This window comes from Meriones unguiculatus, chromosome 11 (genome assembly GCF_030254825.1).
Source record: "Meriones unguiculatus strain TT.TT164.6M chromosome 11, Bangor_MerUng_6.1, whole genome shotgun sequence".
NCBI lineage: Eukaryota > Metazoa > Chordata > Mammalia > Rodentia > Muridae > Meriones > Meriones unguiculatus.
Window position 1 is genome coordinate 75,939,476 of NC_083359.1, and position 23,841 is coordinate 75,963,316.

The 23,841-nt window shown below is 42.7% G+C and overlaps 1 protein-coding gene across 1 annotated transcript in view; it reads right to left on the reverse strand.

Annotated features, from left to right (window-relative positions):
• The window catches only part of Cacna1e (calcium voltage-gated channel subunit alpha1 E), a 475,585-nt gene that overhangs the window by 146,999 nt on the left and 304,745 nt on the right, over window positions 1-23,841 (reverse strand). Inside the window, exon 9 of the mRNA XM_060364472.1 lies at window positions 9,117-9,220. Coding sequence (XP_060220455.1) covers window positions 9,117-9,220 — 104 coding nt within the window. The remainder of the gene's footprint in view (window positions 1-9,116; window positions 9,221-23,841) is intronic.

Consider the following 23,841-nt stretch of genomic DNA (forward strand, 5'->3'; position numbering starts at 1 on the left):
AAATAGGGGTATAGACCTGGACATCATGTGAAAAGTCAACATTAAAGCAGACTGTGAATGATGAAGACTTACAAAGAAAGCCAAGGCTTACTCCAGATCACAAAGGGTAGAAAAGCGAGGACATTTCTAGGAAACGCAAATGATGGAATATCTAAGTTGATGTCCCTATGCTGGGCACAAGGTCTCAGTCCATTTCTCTTGTTATCTGTAGGCCACTATGGATATGCAGCCTTGGAGTGGCATTTGAAATCGCTGAGATCCTGTTACTTCACCCAGCTGATGCAGATGGTAAGTAAAACAGAATGCTCTCTCTCAGCTGTTAACACTGATTAAGTATTTATTATCCCAATATACTAAATATTGAATGATAATGATAATTGAATGTACCCTTATTTCTTTAATAATCCTATATATGGTAAATAGTAGTATCTTGAGCCACAATTGGGTGATTAAAAATATAATAAAGAGACTTGATCAACATCCCACAGCCGGAAAATGAAGAAAACAGAAAGAAAACCCAATGCAAGGTTTACAAAGTAAACCTCGTTTACAATTACCTATAGCTATGGCACAAAGTTGGGAAGACACCCGGGTTAGGAAGCAAAGAGACCTAGGTTTTAGCTGTGACCTAACACCAAGTAGCTGGATAAATTATTCACATCCTATGGAAGTTTCCTCGTTTGTAGCATAGAGGCCAGGAGCAAACCACAAAGGGACAACAAAGAGTTCCTTTCTTGAATAATTTTCATCATACTCTAAGGTACAGTTTTGCCAACTGTCTTTGAGAATTGCATGTATTTTCATTTAGCTTCATACAAGCAAGCTTCTAGTCCAAGCTGGCACTGAAATCTCTATTGTAATTGCTATGACCAGGTTTGCTATGACTGGGTTTAAGATGAAATCTTTGTCTACAGGATCATCCAAGTTCCTACTGATGGTCCCTTTTATATCCACCAAATTGCATTGTACTGAATCCTAGACAATAACATATCTTTCTGTACAAAACATGGAGGATGTGTCTAAGGGTATAGGAGTTCAGACATAGCAGACCTTATTTCAAATTTGGAACCTGCTGTTCAACAGCAAGGTACCAGCTCTCCCCACCATCATTTCCCTATTTATAAAAGAAGAAAGCAATACCTCATAGGATCTTTCCGAGGATTAAATGAGACAATGTATGTCGTGGAATTGGCACAACATTTGGTGCACAGCACAGACTCAATACATCACAGCTTTAAAAATAACAACTTGAAACAAGCCCTACTCCACTTCTGTGAGCTAGCCAAAAGGCAGTAAGATGTGTCACGTTCTCTCAACTCGATAGATCCAAAACCTATCCCACTTCCCTCTAAACCTAACTCTTGCTTCTCTGTTCTCTCCCAGGCACCTGGTAGCTCAATTCAGAAATTTAGAAGTAGTGAAGAGATTGTCCTCTTAATATTTTTTTATTCCAGTGACACTCAGACACTACACCAATGGTCCTCAACCTTTCTAATGCTGTAAACCTTTAATAGAGCTCCTGGCGTTGTGGTGACACACACCCCCAACCATAAAATTTTTTTTGCTACTTCATAATGGTAATTTTGTTACTGTTATGAATCATAATATAAATATCTCATCTAATGTAAATAAATGGTCTTGGGCAGCTCCTGTGAAAGGGTTGTTCAACCCTCAAACGGGTTGTAACCCACAGAAGAGAACTGCTGCGCTACATAGTCACAAGCCCTATAGGTCCAACCCCACCAACACCTTTTCTATCCTCACTGAACTCATAGAATCCTTGCTTCTCTCCAGAGATGATACTCCCAGCTTCCTTCCCTAGTTTGCCATGCTTCTCTGTAATTTTTAACCCATGGAAAGGGTTGGGTTTTTTTTGTTGTTTGTTTGTTTGTTTGTTTGTTTGTTTTTCTGTTCTAGCTAACCATTAACCACTCTCAAAAACGTGCAGAAGTGTTGCACTCTTAGCTACTCTTATTTGTTTTTGTTTGTTTGTTTGGTTGGTTTTTTGTTTGGTTGTTTGTTTGATTTTTAGTCACTTACTTGTTTATTAATAGGGAAGGTATGTGTGTCTGCTACGACATCCATTTGGAAGTCAGAGGACAATCTAGGAGTGTTCTTTCCTTCCACCAAGTAGGTTCTGGGGATCAAGTTCTGGTTGCTGGCCTTGGCAGTAGGCACTTTACTTACTGAGCCAGATCGCTACCTCTTTTATTTTAATGCTTGCCCTCTTGCTGTCTCTCTACCTGGGAGCTACCTAAGGATGAGGGAGCTATCCCTAAGGGTAGCCCTTCTTTAAACTTGTCTGATCTGATGTCCACAGGCCCTGCAGTGGTAACATTATGGCATGTGCTCAGTATCTGCTGTCGGAAAAAATGACTGATATCTCTTGGCTGACTTTAGTGTTACTATCCCAGTGACCCTGCTGTGTAGTTAAATCACACAGTTATTTTAGCCATGTCTACTTGTCTGAAGGAGATCAGACACATGTCAATTAATATCCACTAGCACTACTCAGGATCTCATCTGGACTGCTGAGTTTGGCATGGATGATTTATTTTACAAGACCAGCAACTATTTCTGTCTCAAGTCAGACAGAGGATGCTCAGTTCCTATCTCCCGATGAACAAGGACAGATGAGTCAGGAGATCCAAGGTTACTTGGAAGACACACTGGTTAGTCTGTTCCTATGACCAAGACCAAGATATAGGTCTTACTCACCTCTGTGTCAACAATCCTTTGCAAAATGACTTGTACCTAAACTACAAAACCTGCGTATATAGATCTTAAATAATAACTTTCACAAAACTTTAAATCCCAAGCTACTTGAACTTGAACCCCATTACATGCCTTTTATTTTTACTTTGTTTTGTTATCAGAGAAGGTTTAATGAAAAATGAGTCCTGACAGTGGAGGAATTGGTGTGGGGGAGTAATACCTGAAGAGTGACAGCAGAAATGGACAAGTAACTGAAATTGGAGAAAATGCAATTATATGTGGCCAAGGCACACTTTGAGGAACAAATCATGGGAACATCAATCAATTACATGTCAAATTATTTCCTTCATTAATCTATAATCACCTGGTCTTATTCATCTTTGCAACCCAAGAACACAGTGTCTTTTGTGTAGCGAACACTAAGCAAATGTTTGCTGAATTGTCCTAAATTGTCAAACCCAGCCAGCAAATGAGCTCCTAACAGGAGAGGCGTCCATCATTTTGCTCATGGAAGAGATGCAATCAGTCCATGAGTCCTTAGAGCAAAAAGGTCCTGTCAGTATATCTTGGCATCCTCTCTCTCATATGTACAAGGCTACATTCTATACAAGAAGACCAGCATTTTAAGAATAGGCATGTGGCCAGCACATGCACAGGTTAAATTTTGAATCCAAACTTTGTACCGTGGCCAGGACAACGTAAGGTAACTACCTAACTAGAGTTTGAGTGATTACAACCTCTAGCCCCGCTTCTGCCAGGAACTTGGAGGTCAAGATCCTTCGGCAATTTTTTTTTCTCTACCTTTCAAGCTGTTGTGTGCCTACACCAAGTTGCGGCAAGAAATGAATAACCTCACAGAAACAAGGTGCTCTGAAAACGATGATACTTTACATACATGAGGGTTCTCATTGCTCCCGGGTATATCTGTAAGTAGTGCACGGCCTAACTTCCATGTCCCCATTTGGAGATGGCACAACTGTCCCCGACATTTATCTCCCTCTCTCACAAGCCCTGGAAGCAATAGGTGAAGATGCCAGAATAGCTCAGGGTCATTTTCTGTTTGTGTGAGCCTTCTGCCCTGTAGCCCCTGACAGCACTTCAGGATGTGCTTATGCAGCCCTAGTTTGTTGCCATGGAGACAGGAAGCTCTGCTTCTCTTCAAGCCTAAGCTAATGGTTTTCATCAAATCCTATTTCCTCTGAGACACGTAAAAAATGCTACAATGCTTCTATCCATCTTTCCTCCTTAAATATGGAGCCAACAAACACACCTCATAGTTTTTCATCAGCGTCTCAACCTCTGGGGATGGGGCTTTCAGTCATTGCCATACTTGATGCCCAGGGGACTTTTGCTTGGTGTAGGAAGGCATGTGTATCCTCCTTTTATTGCTGTATTTCTCCACTCCTGGAATCAGATCAGCACATAACATTCATAGTGTTCACAGGTCACAGAAGCCTGTTCCCTGGAGACAAAAAATGTTCAAAGCTCTATCCCCGATGGTTCATGTGTGAAGACCAATGAAAGGCCCACGCCAAAGAGAGGTTTCATCCTTTCTAGAGGCACAGGCTCACTGATCCAGCAGGAGAGAAAGCTCATGACCCCCCCACACACACACACACACCGGACCCAGTGGTGCCGTGCCTTCTGTAGACACCAGCGAAAATCCTATAAATACTGAGCAGCGCGCTCTGCACCAGAATCTAGATGTGAAACCAGGACAGAAGTATTTCAGCCCCAGCTCACAAGGTCCTTATTGTTAACACTCTTTTAAATGTCAGAATTTACTCACACCAGCTGTTCCCAGCTGCCAACACCACTTTCTAGGTTTCAGGTAGTAAAGAGGTATCTGCCAGGCCATTAGTAGTGTGGCATCTTCTGACCCAAAAATGTAGTCTCTCCTAGCAGGAGGGGAGTTGATGGTCAGAGAACTGTCTCAGACCAAATGTCCATAGACTGTTAAGGACTCCTTCCCAGAGTCCCCCATTTCTTCTTCTAGACCATTTTACAGGGTTCTATCACATTTCTTAGTGTTACACTTTTGGACTGGCTCAACTGCTTCCTTGTCGATCCTCCCGTATCTGCTCCTTCCCATGTCAGTCTTTCCATGCTGGTGCTTGGTGGGTCCTTAGCCCCTCTGTCCATCCTACACTTTACTTCAAAACTGTTTTTTTTTTCTTTTTTGCAAAGCAGTGCATATAGAACTTTAAAAGTCAAACAGTTTTGAAAGATTATAATGAAAAAATAGCAGCCCTCTTTCTCACCTTTGCCAACCCCAGAATCTCACTCTCCGGAGGCAGCCACTTTCAACTCTTCTGTTTCTTCTGGTATTCATTTCAAATTTTCTAAATATTATACTTAAAACGCTGCAATTTCTTTATCTTTCAATTTTAGAAACTGCTTAATGATTTGCTTACCGTGGAACCTAAGATTTTGGTCTTTGATACCCTCTTCCCTTCCCCATACTCAGCCTCCCCCAATCTAATAAAGGCAATTGCGACACTGTGAGAGGCTAGCTCAGATTCAGCATCAACAATGGAAACCAGGTTGGTAGCTGAGCTACACCGAGGACTTGCTGTGTTTTTATTTCTTTCAAAGTAATATTTCTGTATATTGTGGAATTAAATGCTTAAGTTGGGATAATGGGGGGGAAGGAGACAGAGAGATTCATAGAGAAGGAATGAATACGAGATTATGTGTGTGTGGTTTGGAAAAAAAAAGTCACAGAACCCTTTAGAATACAACATATCAAGAAATATATTCGTTTCACGTGTTTCCTAAAGATAGCATTTTAGGACTCCCTGTTACCCTATTTTAACCTGATCCTGATGCCCTCTAGGTCAATGAGAGTTGTTACCCTAATTCCATTTATTATTTTATGTGTTAATGTTTGTCTGTGTGTATGTCTGTGCACTGTTGCATGCACTGTTGTGTGACTGTGTGTGTGTGTATGTGTGCGTGTGTATGTATACAGAGCCTGCAGATGTCAGATCCCCTGGGATTTGAGTTCACAGATAATCGTGACCAGTCACGTGGTCCTCTCTTAACCTCTGAGCCATCTCCGCAGCTCCATCTCTTGCTTCCTTCCTTCCTTCCTTATTCTGAGTGACTCATGTTCTTTATCAGCTTGTCCCCTAACGGTACCTAACAATGTAGCTATGCTGTCCACGCAAGTAACTGGCACTCTGGCTGGCAAAGCATTTGATCTTGAAAGTCATTTTCTTGTTAGGAAGTTTTAGGTTATTCTGTGTCGCTTTCTAATTTTCAATGTTGCCACTGAGAAACTCACTAGCATTCTGATTCTTTAGAACCAAATATTAACCCTGTGTCCAATTGCTAGAGGCTTTCAGAACGTCCTTTTCTCTGATGGTCTGAAGTTCATGGTGATTCACCATGTTGTGATTTCCTTCTACAAGGTGTGCTGAGTGCTCAGTAGACATTTCATGGTTAATTTACACATTCGCATTCTACCACCTGACTTCACAAGCTATTACAATCTTGCTAGTGCATAACTTTTCATTTGAATATATTTTCACACACTGTGTGTTTTATACATACACAAAAGTGAAAGTATATCACATTGTCTCCCTGTTTTTACTGAAACATTTCTAAAATACCCTATAGTCCACGTACACTTGGGATCTGCTGCTTTATTGCTACAGCATATGCCAGGGTATGCATCCAACAGTTTACCTATCTAATTTCCCAGCTTGGGATACCCCGGATCCTTCCCAAGCCCACTGCCAAGAAATGCACTGGAAATAACATCTTTGCACATGTCCCAACAGTACTTTTAATCTGGCAATGGTGAGTCTTTTAGTTCTGGGAACCTTTCTCATATTTTGCTATGTTAATTCTTTCTTCTCATTTCATTGTTCTCTTTGTTAAACTATCTTACCAAAATGTTGGGAAGATGTTTTGGAACAAGGTCTTATTATGAAATCCAGGATGACCTTGAAAATGTGATTTTTTTTCCTGCTTCTGCCTCTCAAATGGGATTATGAGTATGTTTCCACCACCCCTTGCTCTTTGAGTCAGTCAGTGTCTCTCTGTCTCTCTCTGTGTGTCTCTGTTTTTTCCCTAACCTCACTTTCTAAGTGGTGTTCTCAATTTTATACTCCAACTTTACTATCTTTTTGGTTTGATTAGATTTTTACATTAACTCAACTTTGTGCTACTTTTCCATTAATTACTTTTACACATATTTCCAACAGCTCTTCTTAATCTCAACGTCTTTTTGTAATAAGCTGTTATTTATATGTGAAATTATTTTTCTGTCTTTGCTGGTATCAAACGTGATCTTTTACATTATCTTTTACTACCCGCACTGCTCAGATTCACTCTCTTTTTTCTATTTATTATGCTACTTAGGGACCTTCACGTTGGGCATTCTCTTCAAAGGCTAAGTATCCCTGGCTGTGTGAGTAATGGGAATGGAAACCCTACCTCGTAGGCTATGGCTTGTGGGGTGTTGAGTGCAGTGGGCTGAGTGGCAGCCCCCTTAAAAAGACCATTCATATTCTAATTCCTGGAATGCCTGAATGTTACCTTATTTGGAAAAAGAGTCTGCAGATACGGTAGAGTTAAGTGTATTCAGAAGAAGAGATCAAACTAAATTACCCAAAGATTCTAAATCAAAGCACAAGTACCCTTATAAGAGCAAGACTGGGGGAGATGACAGATAGGGGAGAGGGAGAGCCAAGTAAGCACAGAGGCAGAGACTGGGGCTACAACATGGTGACAATCCGAGAAATGCCTAGGACCCCCAAAGCTGGAAGAAGGACGAAATAATTCACTCAGGCAGTTGGAGGGAGCACAAGCCTGCCAGATCTGGAGCTTGTAACTCAAAACTATCAGGGAATAAAATTCCTGGCCATTTCATGCTACCTGGATTGTAGTTTTTATTAGGATAGCCATAGTGAGCTTTACTGGGGGTGATGGAATAGGAACCTGTTTCTCTAATCTCATCAGACTGTCAAATAGATAAATCTTTTCTCTTAAGACAGAAGCCCCACAAAAGAATCCTCTAAACTATTGCCAGATTGCTGCTTTTCTGAGAAAACAGAAGTGGGCTGGGGAACTGACTGTCAGCTCATGGACTGTCACTCACGCTCTCGTTTCCATGACAATGTGAAGCCCACCTTAAAATGCAGCAGGTGTCACTTGGTTGTCACCAACCCTTGCTGATTTGAACTTCCACAGAGAGTAGGTCTCCTAATTTTTTTCCAGGTTGGGGCTAAATGGGGCAGATCCTTGCCAGCATTATCTAGAGACTGAGCAGATAAGTAAGGACTTTTCATCCAATCTCTTGTTTTTAACATCAGGCATATATGCCATCTATAATTCCTGAGTCTTTCTTGGGCTCAGAAGAGGAATAGGTCTATCTACTTATTATCATTCTTCCACTGGAGGCACTTGAACTTCAGCTACCATGGTGTCAACCATTTGTTGTGTAAAACAAGCCTTGTTCACATTCTCATCATCCGTTGCTCATCTCATTTTCCTTATTCTTGTACCTTCTTAGTTTGTATTTTCTGCATTCATAAGCTCCAAAAAAAATAATCACCAATTCGTTTCAGTGTGCCACACATAAACATAAAGATCACTATATCTACTATCACTTAAAGAGCTTACACCCACCCACCAAATCATCATCACCACCACCATCATCTCAACTGTGCTCAGGAAAATGTAGTGTCTCCTAAAATATCCACCTGGCTGAGCCACATTCTGCTTCTTCATACGCCATGCCTTTCCCCACTTCTCCATCTTTGTTAGAGTGCGCATCTCTGTGCACTGCTATCCTGCGCTATTCTAACACGCATCTTATACATCATGCAATTCCCAGCCCTGTTTGAAACCAACCCTGATGACTTCAGACTGCACGGATTTGTTCCTCCTCCCAAACAAACTGTTACATTTTACATTGGTCAGTAAAAACAAAATTTGCACTCCCTGGTTCAAATGACAAAAATGTCTTCTTTGCAAAACGTGTTAGACGCTGGGCAATATGAGTCACACATGTGAAGTGTGATGTCTAGTACACTGCAAAGCAAGCAATTTTTGTGGATAAAAATCTATATCTTCCTTGACTTTATGTCCCTAACAACCAGCACAGTGTTTGACATGGAGTTATAGAATGGACCTATGGGTGGATAAATGAACTCACAAGATACTGTTTTCAGAACTATACACGACAGACAGATTTTTTTAATGCCTAAAAATTCATCAAGATGATTAGAGCAATCATCTGTTGTTGTACTGAAGCAGCTAGAATAACGTTAGCACAAAGAGGCTGCCCAGGATCTTCTGAGCGAGGGTAAATGGGTGAACCTGTCATTAACCAAGAGGCATTAGCCCCCAGCTAGCAGCTCACAAAAGAAAGAGAGAAACACCCAGCTTACCCTGAAAGCACTCCCAGGACAAGGTTGAGAACAAAGAAGGATCCAATAATGATGAGGGGGATGAAATACAGCCAGTTCCAGGTGGCTCCTAAGGCATCATTGGTCTGAAAGAAAGAAAAATAGTTTCTTAATATTTACAGCCATCTCCAAGAAGCAAGGCCTACATTCCAGCAGGTTCACACAATGCGTGCCGTAACAATCACAATGCGATACAATTAAGCATTATCTCACTCCCATCCCCCCAACATCTTATTATAAGACAACTCACATTTTGCCATGTGCCTAGTGAAGGTCACATCAGCATCTCTATAATGTCCTGAGTGAAAAAATCCTAAAACTCTTACTTAGAAGATATGAAAACTGAATGGAAAAAAAAAGTTTTTTTTCCGAGGTTATAAAAAGGGAAATTGGCTTTATAATTCCTACTAACATTTAGTCTCAGCCTTTGCACTTTTAAGCTAGATAGATTATCAAAACACAAGGGCAGGCTGTGTCCATCACCCGATCCCATAGATGTTGGCAAAGCCCTTAGTAGGGCTGCTTACAAGGAATTAGGTTCACACTTATCTTGCCCAGCTCCTGGGCTGACTTTCCTTCATCCATTATGATCTAGTCCTATAGAGCTGGTCCAGGTCTGGCCCCAGCAAAGCCCAGAGCAGAAAAAAAGGACTATACCTAGATTTCAAGAGTGATCATATGAGATCTTCTGATCTCTCCCAATCTCTTTCTCCACTCTTCCTTCTCCCCTAACTCTTGCTGACACAGAATAGTGGTGGGGGGGGGGGCACAGTCATCTGTCTTATGGTTTCTTGTGCTCCAAGCTCCATGAAAAGCTGTTGAGGTGCCCAGTACCGAGGAAGGGCGACTTGTATCTTGTGAGACCCTTGAAACTATACTGAGGTACTCTTTCTAACACCCTTGTCTCTCAACAAAGGGCTCTTCTTCTTCATTGAGTTCTCCCTGCCCAAGTTATTTCAAAGGGATTTTCTGGATTTGCATTTCACATATGCAGACCTCTCAATACCCCCTTCCCACCTCCACCCCTGTGCCGCCACCTAGACCAAGCCGTCATGCATCACTTTCAATATCCATTTGAAACTCACAACAGATATTTTATCCCTAGTTCATTAGGGGAATCAGGACCATCCAGATCAAATGCCAGACCTGAAGCTAATGTGCTGACTTAATAAAATTTAAAGCCAGAGCTCAGAACGTCTGTAGCAAAGTGTTGGCCTGTCCCTTCTATGTACATCTTTCTCTTTCACACTACTAAACCCTAAAAATATGTTTTAAAGTGTTTTGTCTTCATTTTGGTTGTGGACTTTTTTAAGCCAATCTTTTTTTTTTCTTCCCAATTATCTCATTTTTTTTTTCCCATTCACCATCAAGCCACATAACGTATCTGCTGATTGATCATGGCTGCTGTCACTGGACAGTCAAACCTCCCATTAAAAATAATCTCTAAGCCAAGTCCTTTTGGCAAACTTGTGCCTTTTGTTTTGGCCCTGCATTGCTCACAGATCAGATCAGTGCAACTGAAGTTGACTCAAGATTCAACACAAATAAACCTTAAGAAGTTTGTTTTGTTGTTTTATATTGTTTTCTTTTGTCTTTTCTGTATGGAACAAAGTCCTGCTAACTTCAGTGTCTGAGAATTAGGTCTTTGGCTTATCCAAATTTTGGTTAAATACAAGTAGAGAGGACATGAGGCAATTCTCAGAGAAAGTCCTATGTACAAAAATTTTAATCCAGCAACATGGCTGCTCTGTCAACAGATTATATCCAAGGACCTTCTAGGTCTATGTGATCCAGCTGGAATGCAGGCACATTCTGGATTACAGTATGATCTGGCTGGATACATCCTTTGTAGATATCTTTAATACAAACAATGAAGCTTTGTAAGGTTAGTTTATAGAAGGAAGCAGACATGTTTAAAAGTGATGTTTATTTGAGGGGCAGACAAAGTGATGAATTAAACAAAGATTTGACACAATGAGTCGGAGATAGAATAAGCCCAACTCTTATAAGAACAGGCAAGGAAGGATGCTACTTAAGGGCAACACAGGGAAAGAGAAGAGTTTTTTACTGGGGCAGTTTTACAGAGACAGGTTGCATAGAGAACAAGCTGGATAGACACAGGTAAAGACAGAATGAGCCAGAGAATGAGAAGAAGCCAGAAAGATTAAAACATATTGCCAGAATTAGTTTGAGGCTAGGAAGAGTGATTGAGTCAGAAACCGAGAGAAGCCAGTCTGAATCCGTCAGCTTGGAGAGGAGTTGAATCAGCCAGCAAGAGTTCAGAAAGAGCTAAAAAGGCTTGGGCACGACTCATTTCATCCCCTCATCTGAGGAAATAAAACATTTACAGTTGTGTCTCACCATCAAAAGGAGGACACAACAGAACCAGATACTAAGAGCCACAAACAACGTGAAGGACAGGGCAGGGCAGGGCAGGTCTGTCTGACTGAGGCACGGGCCTTGCAGTGAGCTAAGGAAGAAACTGATGATCACTGTGAAGCTAGCTTTGTCTGCCTTCCTGCTCACGAGTCAAATATTCTCTAAAGCCTTGTTAACTTAAGTGTTTCACCAGTGGTCCAGATTAGCACAATCCACTTGCTTTATGGTTTTCCCAGTCCCCTTCAGTGTTCTTTGGCAGCAGGGACTTAGTTTACAGCAAGCACTCAGATCAGAGCTAGCTGCCCATACAGGTGCCAGTATCAGCAGAGGCAAGGATGGAGTTGTGGCTTTTGAGGTGTCTCTGCTCTCCAACTGAGCAATGGTTGAATAGCCTCTACAGTGGACACAGAGCAAAGCCTGTGCAAAACATTGTGCTTTCTGTCTACTCCACATTGCTGTGATTTGTAAAAGGTAATGATGGCATTTTGTGGAAAATGGGTTTGGTAACCAGAGAAAGTTAGGGAATACAGATAATTATGTATGTCTTACAGCCAGTGAAAAAAATTGCGAAAATAAAAGGCACTTTGCTTACTTTAGTATGCCATTTTATAAATTTTCTTGGTTGGGAAACCTCTTTTTCAAAGAAAAAAATCTATTAATACATCAGGGAAAATCACCTATGTAAAATAGGGATAAAAGAATCTCCCTTATTTGCTAAGAGTCTGGAATTATCCTTCCTAATTCCTCTACAAAAGATGCAGGATAAACAGTATTGGTCCAGTTAGAGTTATGTGAGAATGTTTTGGGGTTACTTTTAACTATCTGAATATTTTAATATCTGGAACATGACAGAGCCTTTGGCCCACAGAGAAGTAATTAATAAATAGCCGCACTTTGAATATGATGACTCTTCTGTTTAAAAATAGATCAATACAAATTCATTCTGATAATACTCTCTACATCTGTGGAATTTTCTCTGAATTGCTCCATGTGTCATCTAGCTCAGCAATGGAGCATCCTGGAAGAAGAAAAAGGAAGAAGGGGAAGAGAAGGGAGAAACAGGTATCAGTCAAGTCATCAGCCCCAGCAACATGATGTCCTAGGGGTTAAGGAAAAACCAGCTTAAAAGTTTCTTTAGGAGGGAGTAGCTTTGACAGCACTGCCATTACTCACAACCTTTCAACGCTGTTGCTACACTCCTGTTGAGCAGTTTCCTGCTTGCCCTTCTTCCTATTTTTTTTTTCCAGCCTGGTGGCTTCCCACCTCTTCACATTTATTATGGACATTCCTCATCAGAAAGTGGGCAAGCAAAGGACTTCACTCACGCTTCCCTCCTTCAAAATGGCAAGGTTCTTTCAGATGCTAAATGGGGCTTTCATCTCCTTCTGATTCATCATTATTAAAAACTTAAAACTGTCCAGTGTAGGAGAGATGTCTATATTTTATGTGTATATTTTGAGATTTAAAAGAGAAGCAATCAACAACTCTGAAGGCAGCGAGCATCCTGATACTGTTCAAAGTGGGAGTCAGGATACCGTTGCCAGTGTGGCCACAGAGTTTGGTCATTTTCTCTTGTGCTGTCCAGGTGACTCACTCAAGAGGGAGTGTTGCGGGGGGGTGGGGGAGCAGAGCCTGAAGAAAAGGAGAAGCCCTCCTTTCATTCTTCGTTATGTCTGTGACTGTCACAGTGCTCAAGCCACAGGGGTGCCCGTAGGGAGGACACCTCATCGGGATTACGGGGGCCTCCCACTTGCTAGTGCTTAGATGGGGGATGAAAAGGTGGAGTAGCAGGCCTCACGTACTCATACGACATGCTCAAACCTCATTTTGACCTTTTGCCCTGTAGAGCCAGAGGATATTCTTCTCCTGGCCTTGGGGAAGAGAACTCCAGCCGAACCTGACACTGGGACTTGTGCCACTGTCCTCCCAAAGATGTGTGGCTTTTATTTGGCCTTGGTCTAGGGACTGTACCATTATCTTTTATTGCTCCAAAGCTCCTGATTTGGATAGACCTGTACCGCTGTTTTCACAAGCTTGCAAACAGCCTTTTGTGAACTTCCCAGCCTCCGATCAGGTGCATTAATTCTCCTACCAAGCCCTTTCTCCCATGCCCCATTGTTTTTCTCTGGAGCACCCTAACATGCCTACTATGCAACAGCTATGAGAGAGAGCATTTCAAGGAATCTCTGTCCTCTCCTTTAAGGGCTGATGCTCCTACAATACACAGTAATTTCTCTGTCTGGCCCTTCTCCTAATGCCAGTCTAGCTGTTCCTCCTCCTTCTCACCTGTCGCTTTGCCAAATGACACACACATGTACATGTGCACATGACAAAGGTGATGACAGACAGAGAGCGACGTCTGGGGGTGGCAGCCCACCTGCACAGGAGTGCTCAGCGGGTGCCACTCCTGACATTGTGGGAATGTGTTTCTCTGGGAACCTGCCTGATCGGGGGTGGTAAGCTCACCCACTCCCTGTGTAAACAGGCACACATGGCAATTATCACATTAATCTTTGGGGGTGGGCGGGGGGAGATGCAGGAAGATGGGGCAGGAGCAGCCAGACTGGAGAGAAAGGCAGGAATGGAAAGAGCAAGACAAAGGGGTCCCCATGGTTCTTCCTGCCTGAGGACGTATGTGCAGAACTCTTACCCATCTCTGGAGAGCACAGTGAAGCACCTGTCAGTCATGCTCCTGCTTCTCAGAGCAGCTCTGAGCCGAGAGGCTCAGCTACCCATGACACACGAATGTCTGAAAGAAGAACATCTGGAAAGAAGGAGCAGGCTAGAGAACTCTTTGGAAACAGTCTTTGAGGAACCCCTCCTTCCCAGGCTGCGGGCAGTACTAGCTGGAAGACCGCAGCCAGACGGCAGAGGGTCTTCTTAGCTGGAGCCCAGCTTGCACTTGAGGCTGGGGGGATTCTCTATCCGAATTTTGCCCACCTCTGTCAAGTATTAGCACATCCCTGGTCTCCACTTATCCGGTGCTGGTGGGAATCCTGAGTTGGGACAAAGGAAAATGTCTCCAGAATTTCTAAATGGTTTGCGTGGAAGGAAAAGAAGCAGCTTCAGAGTAAAAACCTTGTGGATCCATCTTAAGTAGAGATCTTCAAGTTCACTAATTACTAATAGCTCAGGTTGGAAGGTGGTTGGAGTAGCCGCCAGTCTGTCCAAAAGAGCCAGACTTGTTGTCTCAGCCAATGTACCTCTTCAGGGACTCTACTAACCACTCCCTAGAAAAGGAACATGGCAGTGGAATGTGAATACGGATCAACAAATAACTTCTGTCACGTTCCTGTACCAGGCTGGCTAGGCCTTCTCATCCTCCACTTCCTCCTAGCACCAAGCATGAGGGCCTCCTTCCCACCCCAAGTGACTTTGAGTCTCTCTTTCAGAACTCAAATAATTACATCCTACACATTCATGAACCACCTGCTAAGGAGCAAATTCTTTCCTTTAAAGATAAGTGACCAGGAAAAACAGCCCCAGTCTTGGCCACCATGGAACTTGTAGTAAAATAAGGAATACCCATGTGAACTAGATAAACACACAAGTGCAGTTCTAAATGAGGTCAGCGTTGTGAAGGGACCAGGGAGTGCTCAGGCATGTGATGGGTTCACTCTGGTCGACAAGAAGGGATTGATTTATTTTAGAGAAAGAATCTTATGAATGAAAGCAAGGTGTGGTGTTCAAGAAGGAAAAGGGTACTTTCTTTGAATGAATACTACTGTAGTAAGTATCTCCTTTTGCCCAATCCCATGTAGATATTTTGAAACATGAAATATCACAGGCTACCTCTTGGCTGAATCTTTTCAAAATGTACAGTCAGTATCTAACAGCCCTTGGGCCTCTTCTAGCTACCATTTTCCTTCCTTAAATGTAACCAAGTCCTGACTCCTTTAGCTACCCATTAGACAAGACTCATTTGGTTACTGCCATGTAACCTTCCCTACTTTAAACCATCCATAGGAGTCAGTGGCCTGGGCATGATAGAGTTTGTGCTGCTCCTGGCTAGGTTTTCTACCTATGACCTACAAGGATATCCATCTCCCAGCTGCTGTGGCTGTTAGCTGCGAGCAGCTCTCACACTGGCCTTGTTCTTGCCTCCACCTCAGAAAGCTGTCCCCAGCTGAGAGACCAGCCTCACCATGAACTTCATGGTATGCCCTCATGGTGCTGGTGGGAGGACCTGAAACGAAGCAGCACTGATTGTCTATCTTCCATCAGCTGGGATGCATTCACACCCTGGAACTGCCTATGGAACAAGGCCAATGCCAACACTCCTGAGACCACATCTCTGCCTCCCTTTCCCCAACCTAGCTGCTTTTCTCATAATCTCTCAGGAACTTCCTAGTTGCAATTCCTCTCTAACCACTTCAGTAAGCACCCCATTCCCAGAGTCCACTTCTAGGGAATCTGAGTTGAGGCATTGTATGCATTACTTACGAGGGCTTTGCCCAACCTTAGCAGCACCTGAGTCACAGCTGCTTTGTGACATTTCTATCAACAGAGCCGTCATGTGCCTCATGTTTTAGGAAAATGACACAATGTGCAGTCTATCTTACAAGCTGTTGGATATTCTGAATCCCATCCATGGATCATCAAAGCTGGTTTCCTGCAAACCTGGAAGAAAATTATGAGCTAACATGGCCTAATCAATCACTCTCTAGAAGAAAAAACTGACATCAACAGAAGCAGAATGGTTCCTGTGAGGACACAGGCAAATTACTGAAGGACCTGGGGCCACAGTCTGGAGCCGTAATGGCTCAGTTTATTGAAAATCTGACTCCTTTTTTTTTTTTAAACCCAGTAGCACCAGAACACTTGAAATCAGTCCCACCCATACTATCATCACCTTCCAAGGCAGTGACTCTCAACTTACAGGATGTCACAGATCAGACATCCTGCATATCAAATATTTACCTTCCATTTATAACAGTGGCAAATTACAGTAATGAAGTAGCATTGAAATGATTTTATGGGGGGGGTCATCACAACATGAGGAACTGTATGAAAGGGTTACAGCATTAGGAAAGTTGAGAACCGCTGCTCTAAGGGAAAGCAAACACAAACAGGAAAGTTCACACTGGGAGCCTACAATTGGAAAGCAGCAGCTATCTTCCCAGCCTTCAGCAAGGAAGGAAAATTCGAGAGCAGGTGGAAGGAGAGAGGACAGAGAGCTGCTAATGAGTTGGCTCCAGGAGGCAAGTCATCTCCTTATGTCTCAGGTCCTGGAGTGTATCTCATAAACGTGCCCAGTCCATACAAAGAAGCGCCAAGGCAGCACCTGGCTGAGCCAGGAGCTGCTATGAGTAGTTTAGGCTGTCTACAGAGTATGGTCACCCCAAGGTCCTTGAGCTTGATAGTGCTAACATCCCCCATCGGCCCGGAGTGTCAGTAACTGTCATGAAGGAAGCAGCTATGTCTTTTTTCCAGTTACACAGGTAAAGCTAGAGCTAGGATTCTGCCTTCCAAAGCAGTCTTCAAAGCCCTTGTGGTCTACACACCCTTCTTAGTACAGAGTCTTACAAGGGGCCACATTTCCCATCATTGTTTTCTATGGAATTATCCTTGTCATAAGATTCCATTTGGAAACTCTATGAAGTTTGAGGGCGCGATGAAGACAGCTCTGCTCAAGGACAAGGCTACTGCAGTCAGATCTTGTGAATACTGTGATTTAAGCAAAGAGAAAAGTTAGAGGTGTCAAGCAAGGCTTTGGGGGACTTTTCTGTCATCTGGATTTGGAAAAAGAACATTTCTATTGGCTAATTAAAAGAAAGACATTCCAAGGAAAGGGAGATAGATGGTAATGAGAAGTCTACCATAAGCACATGACTTCAGGATTGCCCTCGTCAATTAGGCACACCTCATAGTAGCACATACATTCATTCAATGCGTCTGAGCAGGTGCTGTGAATAAAATCAACGAGAAAGAAAACTAGGACTCAAGGGATTTAGTATCCATCAGAAAGCTAAGTCAGGAATTTTTTTAAAAAAAAGCAATTTAAAATTCAGCCTTAAGTACTACTCTTAGGCATTTTTTCATACTTACAGATCTATTGTGTCCTGTCTCTTTTACATATTGTCCCGCCCTTCCCATTAGGGCTAAATAGTTTTTAGAGAAAGAACATCTCGTATTTCTCTACCAATGCCAAAGTTATCATTCTACAAGCAGGAGATGCTCAATAAGGTTGTTGACTAATAGAAGATTGGAAATCTGCTGGCATTCTTCTGCTTCACAGGCCTATATGACTTTCCTTCTCTTGTAATAAATAGATCACTTTCACAATGGCATCTCTGTTGAAACACAGCAGGTACGCTTAGCTAGCTCAAATATTCAGCATAGTATGTAAGAGCAGACACCCAAGAAAAGAAGCTTCAGACAATCATTTTCCTTGGCTTTCACTCTTCCTTCTTGCCAGATTCTGAACAGAAGGTAAATTAATTTATCACGGAAGTTATCTGTGTTAATTAACGATTGTACATCAAACCTTAGGCGATGCCGGTGAGCCTCCCTGGCTTCCTGAAGAAGCTCCAGGGTGATCACTTTTAGTTTTTTGTGGCTCCAGGAAGGAGTCCTACTTTTCAGTAAGAACAACTTGAAAGCAAGGGCACATGGTTCATGAGTTTTTGTTTCTCCAGGACTCAAGCCAGCATCTCTGGAAAGCATGCTCGGTAGATTTCATTGGTGCTGATGCTGTGATAATGGAATGCAAGAAACCTCCATGTCTGCTTACTGCCTGAGACATGAGAAGATGTAGGTGAAGTTCTCTAAGATGTGATGACAGATCAGTTTCCCATGGGATACTGGGCTACAGGAATGTACAAGATACCACTTCTCCCCCTTGTTGGCCACTGTAGAATTTAGGGGTAGTCACAGTCTAAATGTCAGTCCTCTTTACTTTTGTGAGAAGCCTCATTAAAAAAATCAGGGTCCTATAACTATCACTAACTCCTGCGCCAATGGCTATCTGAAGGGGAATTCATCCTTTCAGTACGTGTCCCTGTGAGACAATAGATGAAGATCTAGTCCCATCCCAGCTCAATAGGTTCTGTACCCAGCCCCTGCCCCCAGGTTCTATTCTCCTACTTCTCAACTCTTGAGTTCCACACTCTGGTTCACTCTGAGGCTGCCCTCACAGAAATTCATGTTGATTCTTCCCTTTCCTCTGAGATATATATAAAGCTCAATTCAACTCACCATTTCTATTTGTTTGGGGTACCCATCTGAAACAGAACACAGGTAATAAAATGATAATGGTTGTTTTTCTACAACCTGAGAATGGTGGAAAGAATTCCTTTGTATGTTTACTATTTGTGGCACAACTTTCTAGTTCATCCAGGTAGGATGTGATAGGGTCAAAGACAGTGATAATCACAAGAATATACATAAATTGTCCAAAGGCAGATACTCTATCTGAGACACTAGGAAAATGATTAAAACATCTTAAGGTATTGTCCTGTGACTCGTACCCTGTGATTCCACATAACTGAAGAGATAAAAATAGTCGTTACTTCTTCTTGTTTAAGCAACTACTCCAGGCTGGACACTCAGCCAAGGACATAGCATATACTGGCTCTAATCTATACCCTATATGCTAAATACAAACAAGGCATCCCTGATATTAGAAACATAGCCATCCACCCAGGGCTAATGAAGTCATAGATCTTGGAGAAGAACCTACAACTGTCATTTTACTAAAACTGTCATTTTGCATAATCCCTACTGATAACTACAATTATCACCCCTCATCAAGGAAACTTCTCTTGGCAACAGAGATGAATACAGAAAACCATAACTGATCAAAATGCAGAGTTGTGGACCCAAGACCCAACTGATCAATCTATAGCACAACTCCTGCACCTAAGGCAGAGATTATTTCACTTAAGGCAGAAAGGTTGCAAGAGCCAGAATTTTGCTATGACATTGTGTCTCCCAGAAATATTGGAGAAGATACACTTATCAAGTCTCCGCAATATGGCTGCCAAAATTTGACCTGAACAAGGACACCTAAAAGTATGTTGATGTGAAAGTGAGAAAACACAGGAGGCATCAACCCTAGACAAAAAACTACAGGCAACTAGAGACTGAGAGCTGGAGAAATAGTCTTCCCAAGGGAAGAGAACATTGATTGATTATCCAATAACCAATGGTCATCCCCCAAAGCATTTACATATAAGTAACATTGTACAGATAGAGCAGGTTGTATTCAATAACACACAATTCAAACACATACAAATGTACGCATGTTCACATGTGTGTGTGTTTGTGTAAAAACAATTAAAGAAAAAGAGTCTGTGATTTTAAAGAGAGCCAAGAAGTGGGGTACATGGGAGATGGAAGGAAGAAAGGGAAGTGGAAATAATGTAATTATATTATAATCTCAAATTTTAAAAAAATGTAATTCAAAAAGATAAATAAAAATTCAATAAGGGACACAATGCATGCATGGCAAGGCTCAAGATCTCCAGGTTAACATCCTAAGAAGCAAAACCCACACCTAGATTTGTTCTTTTCTTCTGTCAGTGCACTGTGTTACCTGGGCTTGTGGGCGGGGAAGAGAAAGAATTAACAGTGTTGTTTCCACTTAGAATATATTTGAAAACAGAACTACAGGTGCAGGTATTCACAGCAGCAGTGTCGGCAGGCGAAATGGTTTCTGACTATCAGAATCCTTCCCAGATGGGATGTCTCCACTCTGCACCCTGACCTCATGGTTTCTTCTCTGCCATGGAAGCCTGATAGATTTGGAAAACTGCCACAGCCAGTCCTGTGGCTGGCTGTACAACTGCTATTCTGCTACCAGGGAGATCTTGCTAGTCCTCAGAGCAGGGGGACAATGTCATTTCTAACCCATGAATTGTCCCTTCTTAATATACCTCAGTAGCTGTCCTGGCCAAAGCCTCTAGTGTGTCTGAGCTCACCTAACCTGTGTAACTTGTTTCTGCCAGGATCTGCCAAATACAAAACCACAGCTGTTGGGGTAATCTCTTGTACACTGTGTGAAGGCTGTCTCTGTATATTCAAATGCAGACTGCTGTGCTGACAGAGAGCTGAGTATCAGCAGGATTTTGGTTATTGTCGTTCTACGGTGTAAACACTCTTTCTCCCTCACCTGTGGCTTGGGGTAATAAAGATCTGAGGGCCCATAACTAGGCAAGAAATGGAGGGTGGGGCTTTCGGGCTGAGAGAGGGTCTCAGTGAAAAGATTTGTCAGTGGGATGGGGAGGACAAGTGCCAAGCTGAGAAAGGGGGTGGGCGGGAACAGAACAGGCCCATGTGGCAGGACATAGACGAGGATTAGTCAGGCTGAGAGTCTACCTAGCTATGGTGTCCAAGCTTTTACGATAATAGTAAGTCTCTATGTCTTATTTTAAGAGCTCGGGGGGGGGGGGGTCCAGAAAGTCCTGCTATACACAGCTTCTTGAGTTCCATATTCTTTCCCATCTCTGTGTTCTTTGTTCATGTTGCTGCTACACTATGGGGTGCCTGCCTCCCCTTTTCTACCTGAAAAGTTTAGACTCAAAACCTGATTGAACATGAAGCCTTCCAGGAAGCCTTCCCAGAGGCTACCACACTTGTGCTTCCCTGTACTGAGTCCCAATACCCCACATAGCTCTCCCCAGTCATCACCGAAGGTAGCCTATAGTTCTCTACCATTAGGCCAAACAACTCACCCACAAGGAACAGGTGGATCTATCCAAGTTCTCACCCCAACTTAGCTCTCAGTAGGAGCACAGAACATGTTTGTTGAAAGAATAAATATTAATCAACTTAATTGGTGGCGCTGGTTATATCTGAGGTAAGATATGGAAAGATACTCAGTTAGCAATACTCTGGCTGGACAATGCCCCTGTCATTCCAGCACTGGGAAAGCCGAGTCAGGTAGATCGCGCTGGGGCTTTCTGGACAGCCAGTTGAACCTAATGAGCTAGTTCCTGGGACCAGTGAGAGACCCTGTCTCACTCTAACAAGGTGATTGGCACCTAGCTGATCTCTGGCCTCTCCATGTAACCATGTGTAAGAATGTAAGCACCCAAAAGCACATGTATTCACACGCAAACATATGTATAAACAGAAAACAAATAAACCTGAGGCTACCATAAGTGAGCGAAGAGGAAAGGAGGGGGAATTGGGGGTGGGGAGGGTGGGAAAGAAGGAAATGGATGAGAGAAAAGTTTCTCAAAGAGTTAATTGAATGTGTAGGGATTTTTCTGTGACTAAGAGGGCATAGGCAGTAGATGATTAGAGGGAATTTTATCGGGATTATCATTTAATAAGCTCTTCCTGGGTCTATCTTTACCATAAAGAATAACTTCTAATCCTCCCCGGAAGAGAGAGGCTCTAGCACGCTTATCTCTGATGAGCTGGGAAAAGGATTAAAACAAGACTGCTAGACTCTGCCCTCTCATACAGTGACACTCACAGCTGTACATGAAGCTGAGCAGGGAGATAGAAAAGACAGCTCAGCTGGGCATGAACAAGAACTATGACTCTTGGAGGGCTCCAAAGACCCGGGAACTCTCCCTGATTTCAGAAAAACACATGTAGCAATCCTTGTAAGTATGGGGATCAAGGAAGGAAGAGAAAGCCCTTTGTAAGGACATCAGAAAGCAATGCTTCACTGCCTTATAAGAAAGGCTCAGCCAGTGCTACAGCCTTACTCTACTGGGCCCTGGATGTGATGGCACAGAAAACATCCTCCAGACCAACCCTGGGTCTCTGTGTGGTCAGGCCAGCCAAGGCTAAGCTTGCTGCTTTCACATCCCAGCCTGCGGGCTGGCTAGAGGTGCTCCTTTTTGGAAAATGATTTAACTGTCAACCTCACAATCGAATCCCCAAAGTTCATAGGATTCACTTTCAAAGTCCTAGCCATCCTTTAAAGCCTCATATCGCATCTCAGTGACCTAAATGTCTGCAAAGTCCAGAGCGGCCTGCTTCCTCTGGGTGACATCACAGAAGCTTTCCAGGTATGCTTTGGCATCCTTTAACCCCCACATTTAAAACAAACCTGTCCTTCATCCTCTTGGCCAAATGCTGGCAATTTAGTCTGAATGATATGACTGAAAGGAGTTTCTCTAGGGCAATTCTGTAGATTGTATTCTAGAGCAATAACTCAATGTTGGGAATGAGAGTCATTGTTTCATTAGGTTATGTACATTTCATCCACATTGGCGTGAAATCTCAGTCTCCTCAACAATCCTTTGAGGTAGACAGAAGTACTGCCATTTCTTTCCTCTGATGAGCAAGTGAAAGGCCCAATGGTGGAATTACTTGCCAAAGACTGTGCAGAATGACAGGGCAGGAAAACCAATTATTCAGGGCTTGCTACAGTATTTGAAATAGTGTAAATGTTCTACAAATTTTAGATTTCACAATTGACTTAAATAGGCAAAGCCTAATTCCCTCCAGATAGTCTTAGGCCCGGGAGAATGAATCACTATTAATTATCCTCTCACCTAAACTCACCTTGCCAAGAGCAAAGAAACAGTTGCCCATTTCCAAACCTCTTCTATTTTACTACTCATAGAATAATAAATTGTTCATTGTAGCATATAATATTTCCTGTCTCCTATACATATCCATGAACTCTTGGAGAAGAGGGTTTTTCACATTTCTCTACATATCAAGTGTCTGCCAGTGAAAAGGCATTCAACAAGTATGTGCTGTATGAGAGAATAGGCCCAGTCATTTAGAATCAAAGTGGAAAGGACTATTCTAGTCACTACTAATTTCAATTGAGCAATCTCAGCCTGGAGCAGAGGTTCTCAGAGCATGGCCCCTAGGCTTGGAGCATCAGCATCAGTACCATCTGGGACCTTGATGAAAATGCATAGCCCTGCTCCCAGCACCACCCCCAGATAAGACCCCTGCAAAACCTCAGCAATGCACACTTTAACATGGCCTGCTGTGGGCTTAGAAACTCAATTCCAAGGGTTTTGGAATTGACAGTTGGAGGTAGGGCCTTCAATGAGGGTTTAATTCACTCTCTGCTCTCCCCAAGAGAATACTGCTGTAAAGAAAAGGCTTCAAGGAGAAAGACGCAGTGATCAGAGACAGCTCCTGACAAAGGCAAGACCCTCCTCAAATGCCAATAGACTTTCAAACTCCAAAACTATGAGCCAAAAAAGAAATCTATTCCTTATAAATCACTTAGTCTCGGGTATTCTGTTAGAGCAGCTAAGGGTATCCAAGCTTTAGACACTGTAAAACAACACTGTCGTCTACAAATATGTTGGGTCTTAGTTGCACTTTTTCTGGGATGTATGTGGCTTGCTGTCCACAGGCTGGACATGCCTGCCCTAAAAAAAAAAAAAAAAAAAAAAAGAAA